This window comes from Anser anser (genome assembly GCF_964211835.1).
Source record: "Anser anser genome assembly, chromosome: 2".
Taxonomy (NCBI): domain Eukaryota; kingdom Metazoa; phylum Chordata; class Aves; order Anseriformes; family Anatidae; genus Anser; species Anser anser.
Window position 1 is genome coordinate 45,781,708 of NC_139721.1, and position 24,419 is coordinate 45,806,126.

A 24,419-nucleotide genomic window follows, 5' to 3' on the forward strand; every position below is an offset into this window, starting at 1 on the left:
GTTGTCATGGTATGTCAGTGTAAAAAACTAATTTTATACAGAGAAATTATATTTTTAAAGCTTGCTTTTGTAATTGTATCATTTTGTTCCCTCATAAATTGACATACTTAATTTTAACACTATGAAGTATTTTCTTGGATTAATAACCTTTATTTATTCATTTTGAGAAAAGTTCGAATTCAACCTTTTCTGGGCTCCTCCTCCAATTCCCCTCTTCCCCAAACCAATAACATTATCTTTCTCACTAAAAAATAAGTAAAAAAGCTGAAGGTTACATGATTTGGTAGAATGTGCCCATTTTTCTCATCACATCTTTCTAACAAAAATAGAAACATGTGTTTTCTTGTCTGCCTTTTTGCTCTTTATGTGCCTGACTTCAGAACTGATTTTACAGGTAAATATGAGTGAAAAGAAAACATACTGCACAGTGCTTGGAATTCCATATAGCAGACAAATCTCTCTGATTCAACACCAAGAAATCATAGCAGCATTTTACTAGGAATTACCATATTTTTAGTTAAAAGAAATAAACAGTTGGAATTAAACTCAACTTTGGAAAAGATACTGGCAGTTATTTATTTATTTATTTATATATATATTTTGTGAGACATGAGCTTATTTCACTTGAGATCTCCAAACTATTCTCAAGGATGATTTAAATAATGTTTCCAAGTAGCATTATCACCATCAGTTTGGTATTTAGTTTTATTTACAGATCTATTCAAGATATTCCTAAAGGTTAAAAAAAAAAAAAAAGTAATTCTTTGAACGTGCCTTTCCAGGTTGTTTGAGGTAGATTAGCCAAAGCTGTGCTCATATTTGCTGCTGCATTAATACTGGACTGATGGTGATTTTTTTTTCATCTGTGTAAATTTGTAGAAAACTTGCTTGCCACAATACTTACCAGAATTGGAATAATACATACATTAATGCATACGTTTATGGAGTCTCCCTCCTTGGAGATACTCAAAAGCTGTCTGGACATGGTCCTGTGCAATCTACTCCAGGTGGCCCTGCTTCAGCAAGGAGGTCTGACCAGACGACCTCCAGAGGTCCCTTCCAACCTCAGACATTCTGTGATTCTTTGATTAATCTTCTTTGTTCAGTGTCTTGCACGTACAGAGAAAATGGGTGTGCAACCACAGATGTAGTAAACAATGTTGTAACGTGATCAGAGAAGGCTGAAGTACTCGACTTTTTTTTTTTAATTATTATTTTGCATTAGCCTTCACAGACGGAGCTTGCTCCCAGACCTCTGCATGTTCCAGAAGAGTTTGGGAAGGAGCAGGTCAGCCAGCAGCAGAATTTTGGATTAGGAAAGTTGAATGTATCCGTAGGCCTGATGAAGTTCACCCAACTGTGGTGAAATACGATTGGAGCAACTGTCAGTCAACTGAAAAATCATGCTGGTTGGGAGAGATTCCTATTGACTAGAAAAAGGCCAACATGACACCTACATTTAAAAAAGGCAGGAAAGAGGATTCAGGGAGCTGTAGTAGGTCAGCCTTCTTTCAGTCCATGGAAGGATCATGTCATCAAATCCTTTTCCAACCATTTAAAGGAATGGTCAACAGAGGGCAAATTGTGCTTTGCCACCCTGATTGCTTTCTATGATACCAGGAAATGAGGATGTGGACAAAGGAATAGTGGTGGTTTTGATCTATTTTGAATTTAATAAGGCTTCTGTCGCTTTCTCACATGGAATCCTCACTTGGAAGCTAGAAAATGTGGGCTAGATGCAAAAGATAGTAGTTGAAGGCTGTGTGGTTGGTAGTAATCAGCAGAGTACATCAGAGGTCTGTGGTGGGACTCTGGTTGTTCAACATCTACATCAGTGATCTGATGACAGAAGGAGATTCACATGTGATGTGCGATTTAGGGTTGTGACCAGCACACCAAATGGTAGAAGTTCAATTCTCTAGGACCTTGATGAAATCCTGTAAAGAGAAATACACCTGGAATGGAATAATCACAGGCATTGGTACAAGCAGGGAGTGATTGCGTGAATTACAGCCCTGCTGCAGAGCATTGACAGATTACAATGAACACCAGCTCAAATATAAGTCAATGGTAGCCTCTCATTGCAAAAAAGCATGCTGGGCTACAATTAGGTGGATAATGGATGGCAGATCTGGAGAGATTATTACCCCTGTCTTTCTAGTGATGGCAAAAAATGCACAAAAGTTGCAGAATCTCCATCCTTGGGGGATTTCAAAGCTCAGGTAGGCAAAGGTTGACCCTATGTTAGGTCAACCATAGGATTGACCCTATGGGCAGTAGTCCCATTTCAAGTAGGGTTATCTTTCCAAGTGATTTCTGTGATTCCATGATTAAAACGGTGTGTGTTTATCAGTTTCTACATAGATAGACTCTAGATGTCTATTACATGACACAAGAAAGAAAAAAGGAATATTTAATAGTAGAACCTGTATACTTCATAAATTGTGAAGCAGTCTTCCCCATTTTATTAGCCCGGTATTTTAACTACATGTATTTTTTCTTATGAACCATAATGAATCACTGTTTAGCATTGACACTTGCTAACAGTAATGTGATCTTAATTTTTTGTTACAAGTTGCTGCAGTATCTAAAACTGTTCATTGCAGTCAGCAGGAGTTTAGAATCTCTTATGAAGTAGTCTGTTTTAAGAAACAGAATTGTTCTTCATTTTCAAAATTATATTTCATTACAGTATTTTGGAAAATAAACCATTTTGCTTACCTTTTTCCACCTTTAAAATTGTCTTTATTATATCATTACTAAACTTTTGCACTTCAATTCTTATACCTTCATACCTTATTTTTGAATTTTTCTAAGTTAGCTCTAGAGCCCATTGAAAACAAGCATAACTGCCAGCATTAGACTTTTTATCCTAATGAAGAGCATCACAGATAAATTAAGTGGTCAGTGATTATAGGATTTTGTGTACATTCTAGGCAGTAGGAGTGTTTTCTTTCACTGGGATTGCCTTCTCCAGATGTGTACTGAGAGGGTTTTCATTGCAAAGGGAATAAAATAGGCTCTCCCACTATGTTTTTTTCTGGCAGATGTTCTCAACTTAGCCTCCTCCCATGGGAGGCAATGGTCAGCTGTTTTTCTCCATGTATATAACAGTATAAATAAGAAGAAGTTCAGGACCTTAAAAAGCTATGAATTTTGTAGTTCATTTTTCCTCATGCCAATATATATCTACCCAGCTGTAAGAGAGGTACACGGGAATTGAGGGGACACAAGTAAATTAAATAAAATTAACCAATATAATATCTATGCTGTGGATTTATTCTAAGTATTTTCCTGGTTATCCTATTACCATAATATATTTTCACATACACATCTGTTCTTTGTATGTCTGTTATGTGTGCTTTTCTGCGTCTTTAGTGAAATACTGCATCTCTTTTTTTATTTCATCATGACTGTTTTTATACATTTTTGTCACATTTTCATCTATCCTTTTCTGCAGGCATTCCATTAATTTCCTCTAAATAATTGCCTAGGAGACGATTCATTTTCCAAACCAGTCAAAACATTGAGAAGAGACCCACTACAGTTTGTTCTTATTTACGAGTAAAGATAGGTCAAAAAAGTTGTTTTGAAAATACAGAAATTTAAGAAGACTGATTTAAAACTTACCTGAAATTTATGAAACGAGGATGAATACAGTGTACTTTACTGAGCTGACATTTACTTAATATTTATATAACATGTTAGAAACTGTCAGAAGCATCTACATATCTATTGCTGTTAGTATCGGTAAATATTTTATTTTTTCCTAAAGACTGTTTATCCTGTTGCCTACATTTGTTTTTCAGCTTGCTTGGGAACATGGGATACCCTTTTTTGAAACCAGTGCCAAAGATAACGTGAACATTGAGGATGCATTTTCACTCTTGACTAAGGAGATACTGGAAAAGGTAGGCTGAGCAGAAAGAAGGGGCAGATTGGGTAACCAATATTGTAAATACAGAATGGCTTTAACAAAGCACAACCAGGGCTGTTCTTGCATTATGTAGTTATATTTGCGGGTATCCTGTAACTGTAGATGTATGGGGAGGACGTGGGGAAGAAGAATTGTGGGAGGAGAGAACAGAGGAAGAAGGGAACATGTATAATAGTGTTCAAGGAGAAGGTGAAAATTCAGGAAAGCTGCATTAGTGGCTTTCCTTCCCACCATTTTCTTCAAGAGAAGGGTTAATACAGGGGGGTTACACAGTAGTTCCACTTCTGTGCCAGGAAGATTCCTTTTTTTCTGTAGGTGTCCTCAGAATATGCATACTGTTAAGAGGCCACATGCTGATGGAAAGAGCAGACCTTTTATGTTCAGCAATCAAATATTTTATCCAAAGATCATAGTTGTTTGTTTGGATGATTTACACTACTGTTTGTGAAGATCTTAGAACTTAAAGATTTGAGTTAATTAGTGATAGAATCAATATTGTAGCTGTCAGAGTTGGCATCTCTAACCACTTAGATTGTGTTGGCGTAAAGGTCCTTGCTACTCAGAGTTGCCATACAAAACTCTTTTGTAGGACTGAATTATTGTTAATTAGCTATGAAAATGTTTTGCATCGCAATTTATTTTTAGACAGTAGAATATTATTTTAGACATTAATGGATGTTCTTCATGCAATGCATTATCATTGCCATTCATCACCAATATTAGTTATACAAAACTAGCCTTCCATTCCGAATACTCTTGAAGTCATAATAAAGATAAATGAGCAAAATTACTGACAAAGTCACAAGTTGCAGTGTTTTGATTAAATAGCCATAGGGGACGGTCAGAATAATAGCTCAGGGCTGGACTGCTTCTAAATCAAGGTCCTGTCCTAGTATGCAATAACACAAGCTGTAGTTTTATTTGTTGTTGTTGATTTTTTTTTTAAATATATGATTTTGACTCCCTTAGCATGACAATGAAACTCAACTGCCAAATATCATTTAGAAGAGGAGGATAGCAGGTCTTTGAATAGCTGAGAAAAAGTCTCAAATAAGATAACTTTGAATTTCTTGTAAATGAAAAAGACACTTTCAACTATAAATAAATGGTATATTTGATATTATGCAGCATGAAAGCTACAAAGCAATAGCTATGATCTTAACTGCTGCAAAGACAAATATCTGCAAAGCTAACGTTTCTGCATAGTGCATTTGGGTATGATCTGAGAGAATTCTCTGCAGCATTCAGAAATGGTGTTTGGGTATTTCTCACTCCAAGATTGCCTGTATTCATTTTACTTAAGGTGTAATTTTAGTATTCCTACTAATCTTCGTGAAAATCCATGGTTATTATAGTGTGGATATGCAAACAAATTCAGACCATTGTACTCCAGCATGGCTTGAATTAGAACTGCTTGAGAATATGATTATACAGTCTGTGTGCATGTACGTGTGTTTGGAAAATATGTCCATGAGAATTTGTCAAGTTTGTCTGTAGTAACATTTCGCCCTGTCTAGAAATGTTTGCAAGAGTTTGTCTATAGTAACATTTCACTCCATCTAGAAATATTTGCAATCCCTGTTGGGGCCTTACATGCCATTACTTTGGTGTATAATTTGTTATTTGTAGTGAAAGACATTTGTTGATTTAAACAAGGACTCCTTTAGCCCAATTGGTTTTGCCACTGGCCTGATAAGAAAGAATTCACAGGAAAAAAAATAAATAAATCTACCATGCAGTCTCATCATGGTTTTCAGGTTCAACAAAATAATTTGCTTGTTCACAAAACTGTGAAATCTGAATGTACTACTTGAATTTTAACTTCCTCTAACTGATGAAATTTTGGAGAAGGAAAAATGTGCTAGGAAGTGTGACTAGTAGCTGTGAAAAATGACATGATAGCTGCCAGTCTGAGATCACTTCAGTCATACATCCATTCTGCAATGGTAAAATACGTACTTGCTGATTTGAAGAAGGAGATACATCATTACACAGTGTTTTGGCCCAGGACATATATCTGAGGTAGCAGGATATTGGGCCTTGCTTACTTCTGTGGTAGGACCATCTATGCCAGACTGATGAGATGCTTCAGTGGAAGCATGTCATTGCTTTACCAGTCCCATACAGAAAACTTGTTTGAAGGAGCTCTCTTAAAAAGTCTAGTATGGCCATGCCTTTTGGAAGTGGGCTTAGGTCATTCAGAAGTAAGAGAGGCAGGCAGGCAGACAGTAGACCATTTTCAGATGCATTGCAGTAGGGGAAAATCTTGGGAAATCTAGGATTTTCTATATACACTCTTGTTCACCATCTACAATACAGGCATTTCTCTGTTAACTGGTTCTATAGCAAATACGCATGTAGATGGGGAAGATCAATGTCTGGAAATGTAGAGGTCATATAGAAGTAATGAGCTTCTCGATTGTCTTGAAATTTAGAACAAGTTGCAGTTCAAAGTAGGATTCCCAATTAAATGTATGTATATATATACACATTAAAATGTGTCAGACCTAAAGGGCAGATTTGTATTGTCATTATTTTGTCCTGCATTTTCCTGTTCGTAGACTGTGGATTTAAACCAACAGACCATGCTACTTACGTAAGACCATACTATGTCTTCTTTTGTGGCTTTACTTTTATCTGGTTTAGGGGAGGGAGAAGACTTCCATGTCCCAGTGATTCATATAGCTAAAGCACTGCTCAACTTTTCAGATATTTATAATCCATGAAAACCATTCTCTGATGGGTTTCAAACCCATGGCTCTAATTTGCATCGAAAAGCTCATTAAAACAATCAGATATTATTTGAGAGCTTACATTGGTTCCAGCTGTGGAGTCATGACATTTTTGAGAATAGTTAACTCACAGTTTTCAATCGTTATCACTTAATAATCACAAAATCATAGAAACATAGAAACATAGAATGGCTTGAATTGGAAAGGACCTTAAAGATCATCTAGTTCCAAACCCCAAATAATAATTGATTTCATTGTATTGGAAAGGCTGTAGTGGAAACAAATGTTAGTTGCACTTACAGCTTATTCCAGAGGTTTGCTTAGACATGTTGACAAATAAATTCTTTTTTAATTGTTATTATTCACAATTCTTGCAAGTCTCAGATTTGCCTAAACCTGCTCATTAATTGATGACAGCTGTTCCTTAACAGTGCTTCAGGTTGCCAGTGATCTATTTGTACTTGTGAGTCAGTCCTCAAAAAACAACCAAACCCCCGAAATACCACCCAGAATGCAGTTAGTATTTGCACTTCTGTGTTGTTTGGTTTCATGGCTGACGAGCAGTACTCTCTTCAACTAGCTTTTAAAAAAATGTTACAAGCCTTTGTGTTTCTGTCTTTGTGGGTGTGGTGGTTGGTATTTCTCTAAACTAGGAGCAGAAGGATGGAAACTGTATTAAACAAAAAGAAAAGGAAAAAGAATGCAGTTCTTGCTCTTTTCTGAAGGCTGCTATAAAACTATCCAAAACTTATGTTCTGCCTACATCCCAAAATTGATCAACTGCTAAGATTGTTTTTATGTTATATTAAATAAATACATATCTTCTGAGCACAGAACAGCCAAAACCTATTTAAGAACTTTCCTGGTGCTGTTGAGGTTAACACGTAAAGTCTAACAGTTAGATGTAATTTGAGATGAATATTCAAAAGTAATAGGCCTCAACTCTGTCCTTCCTTGATCTCTTTAGTTTTCTTTCCAAGGCAACAAGATCTTTGAGATTATACTTCCTTGAAAATAAGGTGCTGGGTGAAGGAGAGGCAGAGCACTCTGCAGAAGGAAGGTCTCCAGCAATAGCTCATACGGTATTAGACACAGACAGAGGCTGAAAAATGCTTTGACCAGCTACTCCAGCTGGAGCTTGCATCGTAGATATCAAATTTAATTCAATGCAGGACACAAATCCATAGGAAATTAGACTTCATCATTGCTGAGATTCTGGGAATTGTTAGTGTGTCCTAAAGATCCCCGTGTCTCAAGCAGTGCACATTCCGTGTTTATTTATTATCCTTAGTCATGCATGAAGCCCCAGGCTTTATTTACCCTTTATTTATCTTGTACTGACCACAGAATATTAATTTCTTCGTGAGGTTTTTCATAATGCTCTTAATGCTGTATATGAGATCTATTTTAGATTTTTATCTTCATAACCTTCTTAGTAACAGTAGGTGGTATATTCAGCATTGCACACATGGGAACCATGGTACAGATATTAAAGCAAAAAGGATAAATGGTACCAACTCACATAGCATTGGAGCAACGTAAGGCCTAATTTTGCTCTACATCTTGTTTAATTCAAAAAGGTCTGTTCTGAACATTGAATGAGCCAGATATTCTTCTGGAAACAGTAACATGTAATTAGGTCATGTAAATCAAATGTTGAGTCTTAATCTCTGGATCTTAATCATAATGTTTGAGCATATAGGATGAGATACATTTTAGTGAGCAACCTTAGGCAATTAAAATGACTAGGCTGATGTAGTCTACAATAAGAATCACAGAAAGGTTTGGGTTGGAAGGGACCTTAAGGATCCTCTAGTTCCAACACCCCTGCCATGGGCAGGGACACCTCCCAGTAGATGGGGTTGCTCAAAGGCCACATCATCTATATTCAATGGAATGAGACACATCTTTGGATATAATTGTGTTCTGGAGGTGCCTTTCTCTCTACGTTGAGGACTTTGTATCTGTAAAGGATTGTATCACAGCCTTTATGGTTTCATATGATTAATTAAATTCAAGGAAACCAAGGTAAAGTTACACAGTTGGCTTACTTCTGGAATTTGCTGCTTCTGCAAGATCGTGACTTTGCAACCTGATTGCTCTCTTAAATAGGGCTTTTGAGATGGAATGATATTAATCCTTACACAGATATCAGTAGGGTTGGGTTTTCTTAGAGTAACAGCATAGTTGTCTTCTTAAGCTTGTGAAATAATTGCAGTACAATGTTGTTAAAGTCTATGTGTTATTAACAGAAGAGGGAGATAGAGATCCACACTTTGCCAGTGGGTTAGATGCGTCTTAGACATTGTGGAATAGTAGGATTTGGGAACAAGGACTTCCATTCCCATCTCTTGAAGAAGGTGTTCTGCAGCGGTGGGGTCCTGTTGTGTCTTATCCTCTCTTGGTCTTCTCCTACTCCTGTCCCTGCCCCAACACTGATTGCTTTCCCTGCTAATATATCTCCAGCTCTTGCTGATGCTGCTTGTGCTCTGTCCTGGTCATTCTTGTTGGGAGATGACTGTTTTGTATTTTGAACAGGTAATTTCAAATCTAGAATTGCAGAATACAAGGAGAATACAGGTTAAAAAAACGGTAGGACAGATCTTAACAACTGAGCTCTCTCTTTGGCTGTGTAGGTGCGGAAGTCCCATGAAGTTCATTGCACAAGGTCCTCTGCCATGCTTTGCCAATCTTTGTCAGAATTTTAGGAAGTTACAAGTAATAGTAACATCAGTTACAGTCCCTTCTGCGTGTTTCTCTAAAGCCAGTACTTTTCCAGCAGACTCTCTGGGTCTGCCTTTGGTAGAGGCATTGAAATTTTGAAAAATTGTATCAGTCGTCCAAACCCATGGTGAACCCTGTCTCCAATATAACTGAAACAGTATAAAAATACCAAGAACTGGTGCCAAGAGTAGGGGAATCCAGCGTGCTTTAACACTGTTAATCTGAGCAGATTTCCAGCGAGGGACAGGAACTGATCTTAACTAAGGTGTATAAATTTACTACTTTAGAAACCATTCAAAGAGTCCCCCTTATGTTTCAATGCTATTTCTATTTCCCATCTTATCACAGTTTGTCTATCTACAAGTCAGGTATCTGTTGTAAGTTGGTGGTACAAGCTCTGCTTAGAGCTGGTGAGGAGAGCCAGATGGCTGTGGGGAGCACCTCATCCTGCCTGATTTTCTCCACTGATTCTGCAGTGAGCTTAAAACACTTAAACAGATGCCCGTCTGTTGGGTGAGACATGTCTGCTATGGTATTTAGCAGGAAGAACTAGTATTTTATAGCAGTAGATTTCAGTGTCGTAATGAAATCACTGTAGGATAGAAAGAATGGCATCTATTTCCGTGGTGGTATGTTCAAAAGTTTGAAAGGAAGATCCTGAAGATGTGGAAACTTGAGCTTCTCAATATCGCTTCGGTTATTCTCACCTTTTCACTGTTTTCTGCTGTTTGTTGGCTGCCTTGTAGGGAAGTGAGTTTCAACAGGTTGAGCTGAAATGTGAGCTAGGAGGATGTATTGAGAGGGAGGGAGCCCAGAGCAAGGAATGTTGCTTGCCTTGTTCTCTGAGATGGGGGAAATTTGCATACCTACCCTCCTTAATTTAATGAGAGGAGGGTGCCGCACCTTTTGCAGGACTTGACTGGATCTCAGTACTACACGGGACTGCTGTCTCTGCTTCAGCTCCTCATGCAGGACTCGTAGTATCTCTTAAAGTTATGAATATGTACTTTCAAAATGTGTGCATAGCACATAGGCTTTAATGAATCCCAAGCTTGTCTGCTTGATGAAGATCTTTTATGAGTCTTATCAAACTGAAGTGATCCTTAAAGTCTTCAACATTTCAATGACTTTTAAAACAAAATACTACCTCTTCTTTATTGGTGGAGAGGCCATTCTTGTCTTTCTGTCCTGGATAATTTGCTGATTAACTACTACCAGATAATGATTTTGCAGATGGTATGAACAATTTCATTGTGAAATAGGTTTCATCATTATTAATCACCTAAGGATCCTTACTGTACCTATTACTGGCCACCCAGGAGTACTATCCAGCAGTAAAATATTTGCAAATAAGCACTGTCAGTGTTTAAGGAATATGCAAATCACTGCCCTTTAACTGAAAGCATGAAATTAGATGTAACCCGCAACACTTTAAAATTATCTGTTTCCTCTAAAGTTAAGTAAGTGAAACTTGAATACTGGAATTGTTCAAATATTTATTTTTCTGGAATACTCTTACTACCTAGACTGATTTTTTTTTCTTGCGAATAAAAAGGTGTGAAATGAATCCTCCTTAGCTTATGTCCATGGTAATCAACACTCAGCGTTACTGCTTGGTCTCAACAGAGTACATTTTAAATTTCTTTTTGTACTGTTTTCTTCCAGATCTTTTTTCTCACTATCTTATCCCTGAACCAGAGTGGTGTCATGTTCTTGAGGTGACAAGTTTATGGTTGATTACATTAGTTTCTGCCTTGCTCCTTCTTTTGAAAAGGATTTCATACTTGACATTTACAGTCTACGCATAAAGACTCTCAAATACTGTCTCCACCTAGAGCAAGACCTGACGGCCACTATGTGTATTCAAGCATCCTACACAGCAGAAAAAAGATAATTTAATGCATCTTCTCCAGAATTTTAGATAGTGTTAAATATTCTCAGCTAAAGGGGAATAGTGCTTATTTTAACATGAGGAAACTTTTATTTTCCCATGATTTTGATTTGACTGAATAATTCTAGGTGAACTTTTCTGGATATAGTCAGACTGCTCTGTGACACCGTATGTAGAATTTCTGGATTCTAAATCATGACTACCATTGTCTTACATGATGCAATTTTTCATCTTCTTCCTTTTTTTCCTGTGCTTTGAATTTCATGAATTCCAGCTCAGATATCTGTCCTTTCTGGAACCTTCTTATTATTGTGAGAAATGGTTGTTTATGGCTGTTGGGTTTGGTTTGAGAGAGGAATGTGGTGATTCCAGTGGTTGCGCTTACTTTTCTGTATATCATTATAGACTCGGTAAACCTGCCAAGAAGCATACAGCAGAATGGCAAGTAGAAAAGTTTGGACTTTATTTTTCAAGGCATGTGACAATAATCTCAATGTCTTTGTGCTTGAGTTCAGGATTCAATATTCATATTTTTAGAGTCCAAAGTTGCAACATTTACTAGTACTCTATTGCACAACTGGTTTAGATTGTTTCTCTGGTCAGCACTAATTATCTAGTTAAGTTTATTGCCGAAAGGAAGAGTGCTGGTTTTGCTGGTTTTATTTTTTTAAATCTGCTTTTGCAATCTGTAAATAAATGTTTTACAAGGGTGGAGTGCTATTTTGATAGTTCTATCCTGATAAAGACTAGGTTGCTTCCATTTGGACCTATTTCTTAAAAAAAAAAAAAAAAGTAACGAAGTAGAGAACTGTAGTGAATTTCACAAAACAATTCAATATCCTTTTCAACAAATAATAGCCTATGCCTTTTTCTAATGAGTACCATTGATCCATATTTCTCTGTTCCTTTCAATTGGATTTTTGCACCTCATGCTCAGTACTTCAAAGATTAGGGTAGTTAACAGCAAATCAGTGAAAATTAGTGAAGTCTACAGAAGAACCTGCACATCTTAAACAATTCATGTGAGTAAAAATTTACAGGATCGGTTCACATGGTTTGTAGTGTCTCCTCAAAAGACATTTTCTATCCTCTGTCACCTTCAGAATAAGAAAAGATGTTTGAGGCAGCTATAAAATTTAAATACACTGAGCTGTGATTTGCATGGGCATCAGTCTCCCTCTAACTTATTAGAAAATTCTAATATTTTATTTAAATATTTAAAGGAAAATATATCTAGTGACCCCACCGAGTCTTTTACAAATTAAAATATGTGAAAATTCAAGTTTTTCAACTATTGTACTGCAGTTATCTTAATTAAATGTTTGCTTTTATTTGTTTTACAGAAGTCCCATGTATTATATGACTTCGATGTTGTGGAACTAAATGAAAGTAAGAAGAGAACCTGCTGTGCGTTCTGAAATACTGTTTATTGTTTCATTTCCTCTTCAGAAAATATTAACTATTGCAAAGGAACATAAAAGATTGTAAAAGGGAGCCTGTAATCACAGAACACAGTATTTAAGCATCCTTTTTATTACATAAACGTTGCTGCCAAATGTTTTGACACATTTATATTATATTTTCATATTTTTAATGTAAAGTTAAAACAATTACCTGACTTTGGAATTATTAGTTGCATCTCAGGAGGATTGCATTTGCATACAAATTTTTGTACAAATGAAATCTAAGTGCACTAATTTTCTTGTATTAAAAACATTTACTGTAACATTTTTTGTGTTATTTATACCAGATTTGTAATGTAATGAACATTGACATCACACAGACAAGCTTTTGATATAAGAAATCACTTACGCTATCCACAAGATAACATCTCTTTAGGCAGCTGATATTTAGTGTAGTCTCCTAAGATAATTTTCTGGAAATTTTTGGCTTTGCTTCTTTTCTGTCCATTTCAGAAATGTACATGTTACTTGAAAACCCTTGAGGGTTTTTTTTGAAAACCCATGAGGGCTGAGATAAAAGAATAAACCATATAGAATTTCTCTATGTTGCAGAACCTTCTTTGGAAAGCAGAAAACATGGAACAATTGAATGAATCCAGTAATAATTATCTTGCCTTATTGTTCTGTTGAATAATTTATGCAGGTTTTAACAGCATACCTGTATTTCCAAGTGCTCCTTTTGTCGTAAATGATCACTATATTAAAAGGGTACGCAGTGTTTGTTTGATGTGAGGTATTTATGTTATTTTCTTCAAGTATAAATACATCAGGGATCTGATCCTGCTCATTTGGATCTGTTTTACACTGGTGTGTAATAGCTTTAATTTCAGGGGAGGATACCACATTTTAGTTAAATTTGAATGAGGGCAGAATCATGATGTCACTTTCTTTTTCTTTAATTAAAAGCAAACCGAACACAAATCAAACCTGCTGGAGACACACACACAAAGCAAATGCAGGCTGGGAAATCTGAAGAATTGTTGTGATTATATTGTCTTAATTTTTTTTGGTCTGGGAGATGGGGCTCTTTTCGATTATTAAATGTAATTGTTCTACCACCATTTGTGAATGGATAATACTGCTGTGCAAGGTTGTGTGGTGAGCTATCCCAGTACAGCCAGGATAACAAACTCCATCGGCTTACTGTTGGGGAATGCCACTACCCTGCTGAAATGGGCCTGCTTCTTTTTTGAGGGCTGTCTTCAGATTGTCTCTTCAATCAAATTTGGTATCGAGACAGGGAGCTTAACTGGAAATTGCTTTCTGAAGCACGTGGGATCTAGTATGCGTACTGTTAAGTTACTGTGCCACCAGGCAATTTAATATACTCGCAGAAGGGGTGCGAAAGACAAGAAGGTTTACATATTTACAGCTGCTCCTAAGACTACTCTTCATGGCCTGTCGCTAAACCTAGTATTTAGAGCAAAACCTGAAAACAAAGAACAAAGGATAATCCCTACCTTAGTTACAGCCGGGGCAGATGAAGAAAATAGTGCTGGAAGGGATTTTGAAAGGCTGTCTAGTTCCTCCTCTTATCTCATGTTCAGATCAGCTGTCCCTGCTGTATTGCAGGAAGATGTTTAAAGACCTGCAGTGACGGGGATTTTGGTCCCTCTGAGTAATGTACAATCCTTACTGAACTGGTTTTGCAAGCAGGAAGTTTCCTAATACCTAACCTAACTGGTAGACATGGAAAGCAGGTTCTCTCTTTCCTCTTTATGTACGTGAAATACCTCTGCCTGCCCTCTCTCTCCTCTTCAGGCCAGCGAACACCAGTCCCTTGACCTTTCCTTGTAGGTTGGGTTTTCTAAATCTTTTGCCATTTTTGTTGCTCTCCTCATTATTTTTGAGTTGGTTCTCAACTATCCTGGAGCGTAGGACTGAAAACTGAGCAGACTATTCCAGTTTAAGTAACAATGGCTGGAGAGATCAAAATGATTTTATCTTTGATACTCCTACTTCTGCATTCCAGCATCAGCATAATGTAAGACAGCCTAACGTTGCTAACTGTTCAGCTTGTGATCCGTAATCTCGGAAGAACTGCTTTTCTATCCTGGTATTTGTGCAGTTGATTATTCCTCTGTATGTGTAGAACCTTCTGTTTCTCCGTATTCAGTGGCATTTCAGCTTCTCTAATTTGCCAGCATCCGTCTGAATTGTAATGCTGTACGCCAGCATAGCTGGAGCCTCTTCCTGTAGATACAGTCTTTGCATGTGAATAAGTATATTCTGTTTAGTCATCCGAGATATTGATGAAAATGCCGAGTAGCTCTGGATTCAAGATGGATCTCCGTGAAATCCCATTCAATACATCCTTTCAGCTTGGGAGTACCAATTATTTCCAAATCGTTTTGCACTCAAATGATGTATCTCTCTAAACCATTTTTTTTCCTTTCATTTAAGAGCAACTTATATGAAACCCTATGATGCTCACTTTTTCTAGGCTATCCATGGAGCCCGTTACCATCTGGTAGAAGTGGGCAAGATTGATCTGCTGTTGCTTGTTACTGACAAACCCATGCTGTTATTTCTCATATCTTTACTTTCAGTATGCTTAAAAATGGTTGGATTGCCGATCCAAATCACTTCTGTTTGTTTGTTTCTGGAACCTCACTCATTCTGTCTTTATTCTTGGAGATAAAGTGAGCTGCAGCTCTAACACTGCTTGAAACCTAAGAGAGTTTCATCAGGTCGAGTTTATCCAAAAATCTTTAACTTAACTAAGTATTTTCCAAGTAGTTTCTTCATTTTTTTTTCCTAAGCTTTTAGTCCTTTTTCAATGGTACTAGTAGTGAAATCACACCTGCTTTCTTAAATTGAAGACCAAGGTTAGAAAAGACATTAGGAATACCAGTGTCTCAGCATCATCAGTGATCAGATGATGATGATTAAATAGATTCCCCCCTGTGTGGAATAACAAAACAGTTTTTTCCTTGGTCTTCTCACTATGCCATTTTCCAGCTTCCTTGCTATCTTTTAATTCCAATTGTTTAACATTTTGGGACTTTATCTTTCTGTGTTGTCCGTATGTGTTCTATATGTAATTTGACCTACTTTTTACTTCTTTCATGTCATTGAAGATTGTATGATTCAGCCAAGCTAGGCTGTTATTTCACTTCCTCTCCTTCCTCTGTGTTTACCGAATTCTGCAGTTTTGCCTTCAGCAGTGGACCTTTGAAAAAACTCTAAGCTGTCTTGAACTCACACAAATTTTGCTACTGGTTCTCTCAGTTTAGGTCTCTAGTTAATTCCTCCTCCTCTTCCTAGCCATGCAAACGTATATATAGAAGGGGGTCAGATTGATCTGTAGAGTTTTGTTTGTTTTTCTGTGTAATAGGAATTCCTTCTATACATTACTCCTTCTTACAGTGTTTTCTATTACTTGTGGCTTAGGTACTATCCAGTCACTGGCCCACCTTAGGGAAGTGCAAAGAGTTAGGTTCCCGGGCAACAAAAAATGTTTCCAGGGTGCTCAGATCTCCTTACTATACCCCGCACAAGCAAAGATTGTTTGGATGCTACCAGTAAGGCAGCAATTGCATTCTCTTTGAAAACATGAGATGGACGGATGTCAACTGTATCAAACATACTCTTTCAACTTCCTCTCTCACCCCAGGTAAAGGTGGGTATTTAGGATCTGATTCTGAAATGATCACTGCATCTCCCGTTGTTTTCCACTGGACTTGTAAATATTTATTCTGAAAATTAAACCTTTCATATAAAGGCAAGTCACATGTGGGAAGAAGGAATGCCAATTCATGGAGGAGTTTAAAGAAATGCTGACTAAAATGGCTTCACACTAAGCTTACTGTATAAGGTTCTGAATTTTACTTGGTGTATGCATCCTACAGCGTAAAGGAAACTAGCAGATTCATACTAAAATCAGTCTTTTTTTCATACAGATCCAATTCAAATGTTAGCATAGATATGAACTGATGATGATCTGAAATGATTTAAAAATAATTTTATTAGCAATGGAATAAATATACTGGGGATTTTGCAGCCTGCTGCATAAATATGTTGTTAAACCAACATGAGACCCAATCAATTCAAAATGCATTTAAGACTAGTTTTAGGAATTATTTTGAGTCCCCCTGACAATGCTTATGGTTTTATGGCTACAATTTCCTGTAGATATTAAAAAAAAAAATGAATGCCACCTGAAACGCCCATGCAGAAAAATTATGATATTGCATAACTGAGGCCCTGATCCTGAAGCAGAGTCGCTAACATTAATTTCTCTAGAGGTCTGATGGCTTCATTAGTATTTTGCACAGGAGGAGACTTCAGTAAGAGATCATACTAAAGGACTGAGGCAACGCTAAACATCAGAGAAATTATTATATCTAAAGTGTTAATTATACATAAGGTACAGTTAAAGTACGAAATAGTCTCAGATTCGCATGTTCTTGTGATTTGAATACTGTATGTGCAATAATGTATTTCAAGAAGGTTCAGCTATAGTACAGATAGGACACATTACAAAGTCAATTTAAGAACTCAAGTGAGACATTTAAATAATAATAGGCTTTGTTATGTCTCTTTGCCTGGAAATAACTGAATGAAATTTAGATAGTGTCTAGAAGTTGCACTTAAAAAATGTATCCTGTTCCAATGGAATGGGTCAGAGGGAGTTAGATTTCCACTGGTGAGGGAGAACACAAACAGGGTTATATTTGAAGACAGGCTTAAAAGACGTGTGACTAAAGCGAAGACGGAACGATTTTTTAATGAAAAATCAGTAATAACTGTTTCAGGTGTGAAAGACATATTTCTTCCCCGATAGCAGAATTGTATGATGCCTGGGAGCAGCATACGCCACGAGGCCATATCTATCCTGAAATTAATGCTGGCTAAGATTGCATTTAAAAACACATCTCCACAGACTAGTGCTCGAAGTCCTGGTGAATCCCAGTCTGACCTGATCTGCTTTACCGTACACACTGCGTCCAGTAACCTCATCAAACCTGAGCAAGTTAAAACCATTCTTTGGCTTTCCATATTTCAACAGCAATGCTTTTAGCTATTATATCACTTTGCACTTCAATAGCTCAATTCACTGAAGTAGTTCAAAGCATTCTGCAAACTTCATAAAGAGGAATCGACTTTGAAAAAAAAAAATCCACATTGTCTTTTAAAGCTAGCAATTCTGGTAAGTAGGATCTAACAGCACCATGACTGAGTTCAGAGAATGAAGGTTTTTCATGGGGCCGGGAAATCCCAGAGCCAGACTGCGTAGCTGAAGTACGGGCCCACATCAGCATGCAGTTCAAAGCAACCCAGACCCATTTAAAGCAAGCTAACTTGGGCTTGTGTCATCCTCTCTGGCTTCCACAGTCTTTGTTTCGTCCCACAAAGCGTGGATGAGGCCCGTTTGCAGCAGAGCAGAACAAGAGCGGATCTGTCTCGGCCCTCCTCGTGCCGGCACCAGCAGCCACAAAGCAGGCAGCGGCGGTTGGCCCCTCGCTAAGGGGCACGAGGAGGCACGGGCGGCTGGAGGGCTGCTTGCCACGGCTCCTCACGAGCTCACCCAGCCATCCTGGAGAGGGGTGCCACGGGAGATGGATCCCAGAGAGAGACCTCAGCTGCGGATGCCTGCTGTCGTTTTGCAAATCACTGGGAGGTACTGTTTCTGGTCAACGGTACAGCCTTACGTAGAGCCATTAAATGTATACGTATATATAGTCTTAAATACAGTGTTTTACTGCAATGAAATAGCTTTGACACAAAAGTGAACAAAGTAAACTTGAACACAATGCAACTCAGCCACCTGCGAGTTACTTGCTGCTGTTGAAGTCCCCCTGGTTTCTGCTGGGGATCCTGGATGTCAACAGAAAATGGTGACAGAGAGCACTTTGTGAGACCTCCTCACGTAAGCTGTCTTGAAAGGAGAACCAGCAGCTGGTTTTCAGTTCTCCTGTGGCCTGAAGAGCATCAAATAGGGAATATATTTAATACTCGCACGCGCAGTAATAGTGGTAAAGAGAAACCAAAGATCTGCCTTCCACTGCTCTTCGTATTTGAAGTATCCATTTGGTTCATGGGTGAAAACTGCAATAACAATCAAAGTTGGCCTGTAATTTGATTTTTCTGAACGTAGGATGAATCTCACAGGTAAACTTCCTGCGCCAGGCAGGAATTTCACAGGTAAATTTCCTTGGCAGCCAGGCGATGTGGGGCAGCGATCCGCACTGCCCGGGTGAAATGAACTTTATCTGCTACCCGCGAGCGTGCAGGGGGCTTTCCGTCAGCCCCTATGCTCCAAGGAGGCCACAACCTGCGCTCGGGGCGCCCTAGAACACCCCAAAACCACCCCAAAACCACCTCCCCACACGCTCCCCGGGCTGCAGCGCCAGGTGCCCGACCCGGGCCCGGCGTGAGGCGCCCCCACCCCCGGTCGCGGTGCGGGTCCCCCCCCACCCGGCTGCGCGTCGGGGGAGCGCCCGGAGGGTGGAGCGAGAGGGCCGGGCTCGGCTTCGGCGGCGGCGATCCGCGCTCCCCGCCGTGCGGGCGGGCGGGCGGGCGGTCGGGCCGGCACTTTCCTTTTCGGAGCGGGGAGGAGCGGCAGCTGCGCAGGCGTTGCTCGCACCCTGTTGATTAGTCAGTGCTGGGATGGCGCTTCCTGGGCCAGGCGCGGCGGCGGCGGGCGGCCCCAGCCGGTGCCGAGGGGCGGCGGGAGCAGCGGCAGCCGCCCGGCGGGCCTCCCCCTCCGCCTAGCCCGGCATGTCCCGCGGCGGCCGGCGCTGAGCGAGGCGAGCTCCGTCCCTCCCTCCTTCCCTCCCTCCCTCCTTCCCGTCCCGTCCCGTCCCGCCGGCGCTGCCCGCCCTGCCCGGGTGGGAAGATGGACCCCGGCCCCTGTCCGGGCTTCAGCCTGAAGGACGTCAAGTGGAGCGCGGTGGCCGTGCCCCTGGACCTGCTCGTCAGCACCTACCGGCTCCCGCAGCTCGCCCGGCTGGACAGCGGTGCGTGGGGCGGCGGGGGGCGGCAGCGCGGGGCTGGGGCCGGGCACCGAAATGGCCGGGGGGCAGCGGGGGCAGCGGTGCCCGGCAGCCGGTGTGCGGTGGGAGGTGCTGCTTCAAGGCCGGGGGAGAGGGAGGCAGCACGCCGGGCCACCCTGCAAATCCCCCTCTTCCCTCCTCCTAGGAAGGCTGCTAAAAAGCAGGGGTGGCGTGAGGAGCCCGCGCCGTCCCCCGATAACTTTTTGTTGCTGTTGGCGTGGGTGCCCACCTGCAGTTGCTAAGTGTGCGTGTCTCTCTCTACTCCAGGACGTAAGCGAGCAGCCCGGCAGGATGGCTGTGGAGCGGTGCTGCGCCGTGCCTGGATGCTTGCCTTAGGAAGTAACCTGCCGGCACAGACAGCCGGGGGACGGGGGGCACTTTTTCCGAAAACTCGCACGGCTGCGTCGCGGTGGCGTTGCGTGGTAGCTCCCTGAAACCCGTCCAGCCCTCCCGTCTCTGAGGGAATGCAGAGGACAGCTCAAAATCGGGGTTTTTGCCCGGGTTTTATAATTCGCTACCCGGCGAGGTGGCCTTGTAGGTGTGTGATGCCGTAGGTCGGTTCTCTGGCAAAGTTTCCTGTTCGTTTGCAAAGTGAAAAACGAGCACGGGCATTGTCCTCTGTCGCTCCCCGGTGTGCCAGCGAGACCAGGGCTGGTTTATTGCTTAACTGCAGCTCCCGTCATCCGGCGGCGATTCGAGCCAGGGCTTTCGTGACTTTGTCCCTGGGTTGTGCAGTACTAGTGTTTCCTCAGAGCTGGTGCTCAGGAGCAGCTTAAAGGAAAGCTTCTTTGCCATTTTAACTGCAGCCGGCTATTTTTCCTGCCGGTGAACGTGTATTGTCCTGTGATAATGGCCAAGCTGCTGTATCGAGGAGTTCCTCGTGGTAGTACCTTCTGTCACTGGCAGCAGCTAAGATGGCCTCCAGTCACTGCTCTTAAGGCTGTCAATTTGCTTGAGATTCCTGGCAGTGATTCAGGCTTTAACAGGGTATATATATTGATGACTTATTAATCTCCCTCTCTGTGTGATAGACTTCTTCCCGGTCTCCCCACTCCTCTTGAACTGCTTCACTGGAAGGGACCTGAAAGAGCTTTGTGTGGGTTTTGAGGCAAGGAATTTTTCCCCTCCACCCCTTTCATGGACTTTTTTTTTTGGGGGGGTGTTGGGTCAGACCCAGTGAGAGGAATATCCCTGAACTGAGACAAAACGCTGCTGAGCCTGTGCACGGGCTGTTTGCTTCTGGTGTGCCACACTTAAAGCACGCTGAGCGCTCTTTGATCGTGTCCCGGGATGGCCAGACGGGTGGCAGCTGTCGGAGTAGCTGTCCTGTGAATAAAGTTTGACCCCACGCTAAGCCCTGCTAGGATAGAGCATGGAGCTAACGTGGCAAAGGGGCTTTGGGCTGGAGCTGGCTGAGGTGTGGCCAGTTCAGAGCGCGGGCAGAGGCTCTCGGGTCTGCTTTTACCTCCTTGTACAGACATACCTTTTAACCCAAGGGACTACAGATGGCAGACAAATCAATACTTTGTAGAGAACATAGGCGCCGTGGTCTCGGTGGTGCGAAGGGGATGCTTTTCCCATTTCCAAAGGAGGTTGTCTTGCAATACAAGGAAGCAGCCGCGAGTCAGCGCATAGTCTCCGAAAGGAGACAAGTGCGGTGTGCGTGCAAATGATGGGAGCACCTCCTGGCCCGGGGTGGGTGCTCTGCATCTCCCGCCTTGCCTTGCAAAGCTGCTGAGTGGAGCTCTGTCAGGGAGTTGCTTGGTGCAGTACTGAAGGAAATAAACATAAAATCCATTCCAGGTGCGTGTCATCCAATGCTTAGGCAGTTTAGGGCTACCCCTGTTAACAAAGTAGAGTCTTCTGCCGGTTTTATCGGGGTACAGCTCTGGTCTCCACACTGCTGAAGGCACAGCTTGCAGATAACCAACATGTCCAAGTTTTAGTTGTGTGGAAGTGGCCTTGTCTGTTCTTTAAGCATTGAATTCCTGCTGAGACCAGTGGAAGCTGCAAGCATTCGGTGCTGTTGGAAGTCAAACCACCTGTAGATGTCTGTCTTCAGTCACCTTTCGGTTGCGTGGTTGGCTATGCCGTCTGCAGCAGCGGGTTGTTTTAAGACTGGTTGTTTCAGTCATGGTAAGGTTTTGTGACAGTCAGAACTCGTTTATTTTGGAGGACCAGGGTGTAGAGGGGGACTGAAAAGCTGGAGACTTACTTTCTTCAGAAGAGGCCAGCCTTACTGTGTTGTTTCCACGTTTCTTAATGGAATTTAGCACTGTACGGGTAATGTTCATGTATGATATGCACACAATATCTCCGTTTTTTCACTGTTGCCTCACCTTCAGGCCTTTCAGCTTGAAGGGGGAGGATTGGTATGATGAATGCAGTTTCCTACTTTGAGTCTGGATGTGCAGCTCCTGGAAGAATGCCCTTAAGTAGTTCAGTTTGATTTCTTGACAGAAGTTATGAAATATTTATGTGCACTAAATTTGGTCCTCTGCTAAGAAGGGAGGATTTTTCTTGATGATATGGGATAAGGGAGGAATGGGAGGAAGTAGTCTCTTGTGCTACATGAAGGTACAGTTGGAAGTAACTAGGCAGCAGTGCCTACCTTATCTGTCTATAAATGATAAATATGTGAACTTCTGCTTTTCAGGTGAAATTTTAGGACTGTTTAGTTGGGTTCCAGGTTATGCTCTTGGATGCCAAGACAAGTTTTTAAGATGGCCATTTCGAAGATGGCCTGACCCTCCAGGTTTGTTTTAATCGGCTTTGTGTTTCACTATTTTCCTGGTGAATATCATTACGTTAATTGGGCAAATAGAGTACAGAATAAAGATTCTGTCACTCCAGAGAGGAAGCAAATGTTTTTCCAGCACATAAACTTAAATATTTCCAGAGGACAACTCAAATGCAAAGCTGCTGAAAGAGTACTAAGCACCATCCCAAAGAAAATGAATGAACTTTATGTAACACTGCATAATTCAGAGCGGGCTGTTGCAGATGAAAAGAAGCAAGATCCAAAGAGTGAGAGGCGAGCGAGCTTTGTGCTGTGTTTTTCCTGCCCTCTTCCCCCGGCCGCCCCAAGTTGCATTGTCACAGCAGAGTCCCACCCCAGTGACACTGAGAGGCTTGTGTCTGGGGTCAGCGGGAAAAGGATTTCACTCTAGGATCCCGCAGCAAAAAGAGCTCTTGTCCGAGCTCTTGGTCATTGCCATAAGGCAGAAGGTGCGCGTAGCTGGTCCCTGGGAAGGCACGGACATGCGTGCAAGCTTGGGCTGGCTGTCTTCAAGTTATCAGCAGGAAAGGCAAAAAGTGAAAACGTGACTGTTTTTTGCTAATTTGTAATGCTGAAATGATGCTGGGTATGATTATCTCAAGGCTTTAAATTTCTGACGATTATTTTTCTAAGGATGATTTTGGAGGGTAAATGAGAAATGCTATCAAAGATAAGATCTGGAAAATGTCGTTTGCATAGAGCTGACCTTCAGGCCAAGCTTTTCTTTGTAAGCTCACTGCTTCAGGCTCCAAAAGTCTGTTTTCTTGTACTTGGTGGGACTCCCCTTCACCCTGCCAACGCTGCTGTTTCCGCAAGCAGTTGGAAAGCAGACTTTGCTAGAAGATAGTTTTGACCCACAGGTTGGCTATGAAGAGTTCAGGCCTTGTGTATGAAGACTAAAGTTTCTGGGATTAAGAGGTTATCCTCTGGTATTTTATTTTTTTCACAAGGAATAAACATATTTGTACATGCCCTAAGAACGTGTTTGGGAAACCAGTGCTGTAGGGATCAAACATGGTACGTGGCCAGTTGGGGGAAGACCTCAGCTCATGGAGAAGCGGTTCCCTGCTGTGCGCTATGAAAAAATGATGGTGAATTTTTCCGGAAGGGAGTCTGAGGATCACTACGAGCCATTAAGACTCAGAAGGAAATTCTTTTCTCTGCGGCATATATGTGTGGTTGCTTTAAGACGAAACGACAGAACTAGTGGCTAGGAAAAAAAAAAAAAAGGAAAAATCTATACAATAGGTAACAATCTATTTTTAAAAAGGCGGTTTCTTTTTCTTACCCCTCACTAAACTCTTGTGAAGAGCAGTGCTGGGGTGAATAGTGAGTTCGTGCTGCTTGGCATAAAGACATTTTATTTACTGTAGGTATTCAGTTTCCCTTTTTCTCTCCTTTCACAACCTTTCACTGTGACGTCTGTCTACTCCAGGCACCTTCAGTGTCCCGTTGTTCCCTGCAGCGCGTTATTGTGGGGCTTATTCCAGTTCTAAACATCTTGAAAGTGAGCACCCTCGCAGCTTATCAAAGAACATCATACTACAGAGAACAGCTTGGCCGCGCACATAATGAAAATTTCATATTGCGTCACTCCACAAAAGCGGGTTATCAGCGCGGCTGAACAATGCTTGGAAACTACAAAGAATCTTATTCTTTTAAGGTCTGGGTGCTGCTGTCTGTGCTTTAATTGTCTTGAATGACCTCCTTCTTTCGAGAAGCTGTTGCCGAGTGTCTCAGCAAGCCTGCTGTTGATCCAAGGGGGAACGAATCACGCGGGGGTGGGACAAGGCTTTCGAGTAGACCAAAAGGAAGTTTCAGATATGCTCAGACTCGGGGCAAATGCCACGGTCTGACTTCCCGCTCTGGGTATGGCTGTCTGTTGTGCTTCATCT

At 41.1% G+C, this 24,419-nt stretch overlaps 2 protein-coding genes and 1 long non-coding RNA gene across 6 annotated transcripts in view; 2 read left to right on the forward strand and 1 right to left on the reverse strand.

Moving 5' to 3' along the window:
* The window catches only part of LOC310895357 (ras-related protein Rab-10-like), a 30,859-nt gene extending 17,572 nt beyond the window's left edge, over positions 1–13,287 (forward strand). For all 3 annotated transcript variants that reach the window (XR_014580634.1, XM_083826599.1, XM_083826600.1), the window contains 2 exons: positions 3,810–3,911; positions 12,628–13,287. Coding sequence is in view for 2 of the 3 variants with exons in the window: in XM_083826599.1 (XP_083682725.1) it covers positions 3,810–3,911; positions 12,628–12,702 (177 nt within the window). In the remaining variant the exon portion in view is untranslated. The remainder of the gene's footprint in view (positions 1–3,809; positions 3,912–12,627) is intronic.
* A 4,171-nt stretch (positions 13,288–17,458) lies between these two features.
* On the reverse strand, positions 17,459–19,294 carry LOC310895359. The gene is made up of 2 exons (XR_014580636.1): positions 19,168–19,294; positions 17,459–18,671 (listed from the first exon to the last, which is right to left on the reverse strand). It is a non-coding gene; the product is annotated as an uncharacterized lncRNA (long non-coding RNA).
* A 40-nt stretch (positions 19,295–19,334) lies between these two features.
* The window catches only part of GAREM1 (GRB2 associated regulator of MAPK1 subtype 1), a 103,980-nt gene continuing 98,895 nt past the window's right edge, over positions 19,335–24,419 (forward strand). Inside the window, exon 1 of one of the 2 annotated variants that reach the window (XM_083826593.1) lies at positions 19,335–19,709. Coding sequence is in view for 1 of the 2 variants with exons in the window: in XM_083826592.1 (XP_083682718.1) it covers positions 19,589–19,709 (121 nt within the window). In the remaining variant the exon portion in view is untranslated. The remainder of the gene's footprint in view (positions 19,710–24,419) is intronic. The other variant, XM_083826592.1, reaches the window with a different exon arrangement.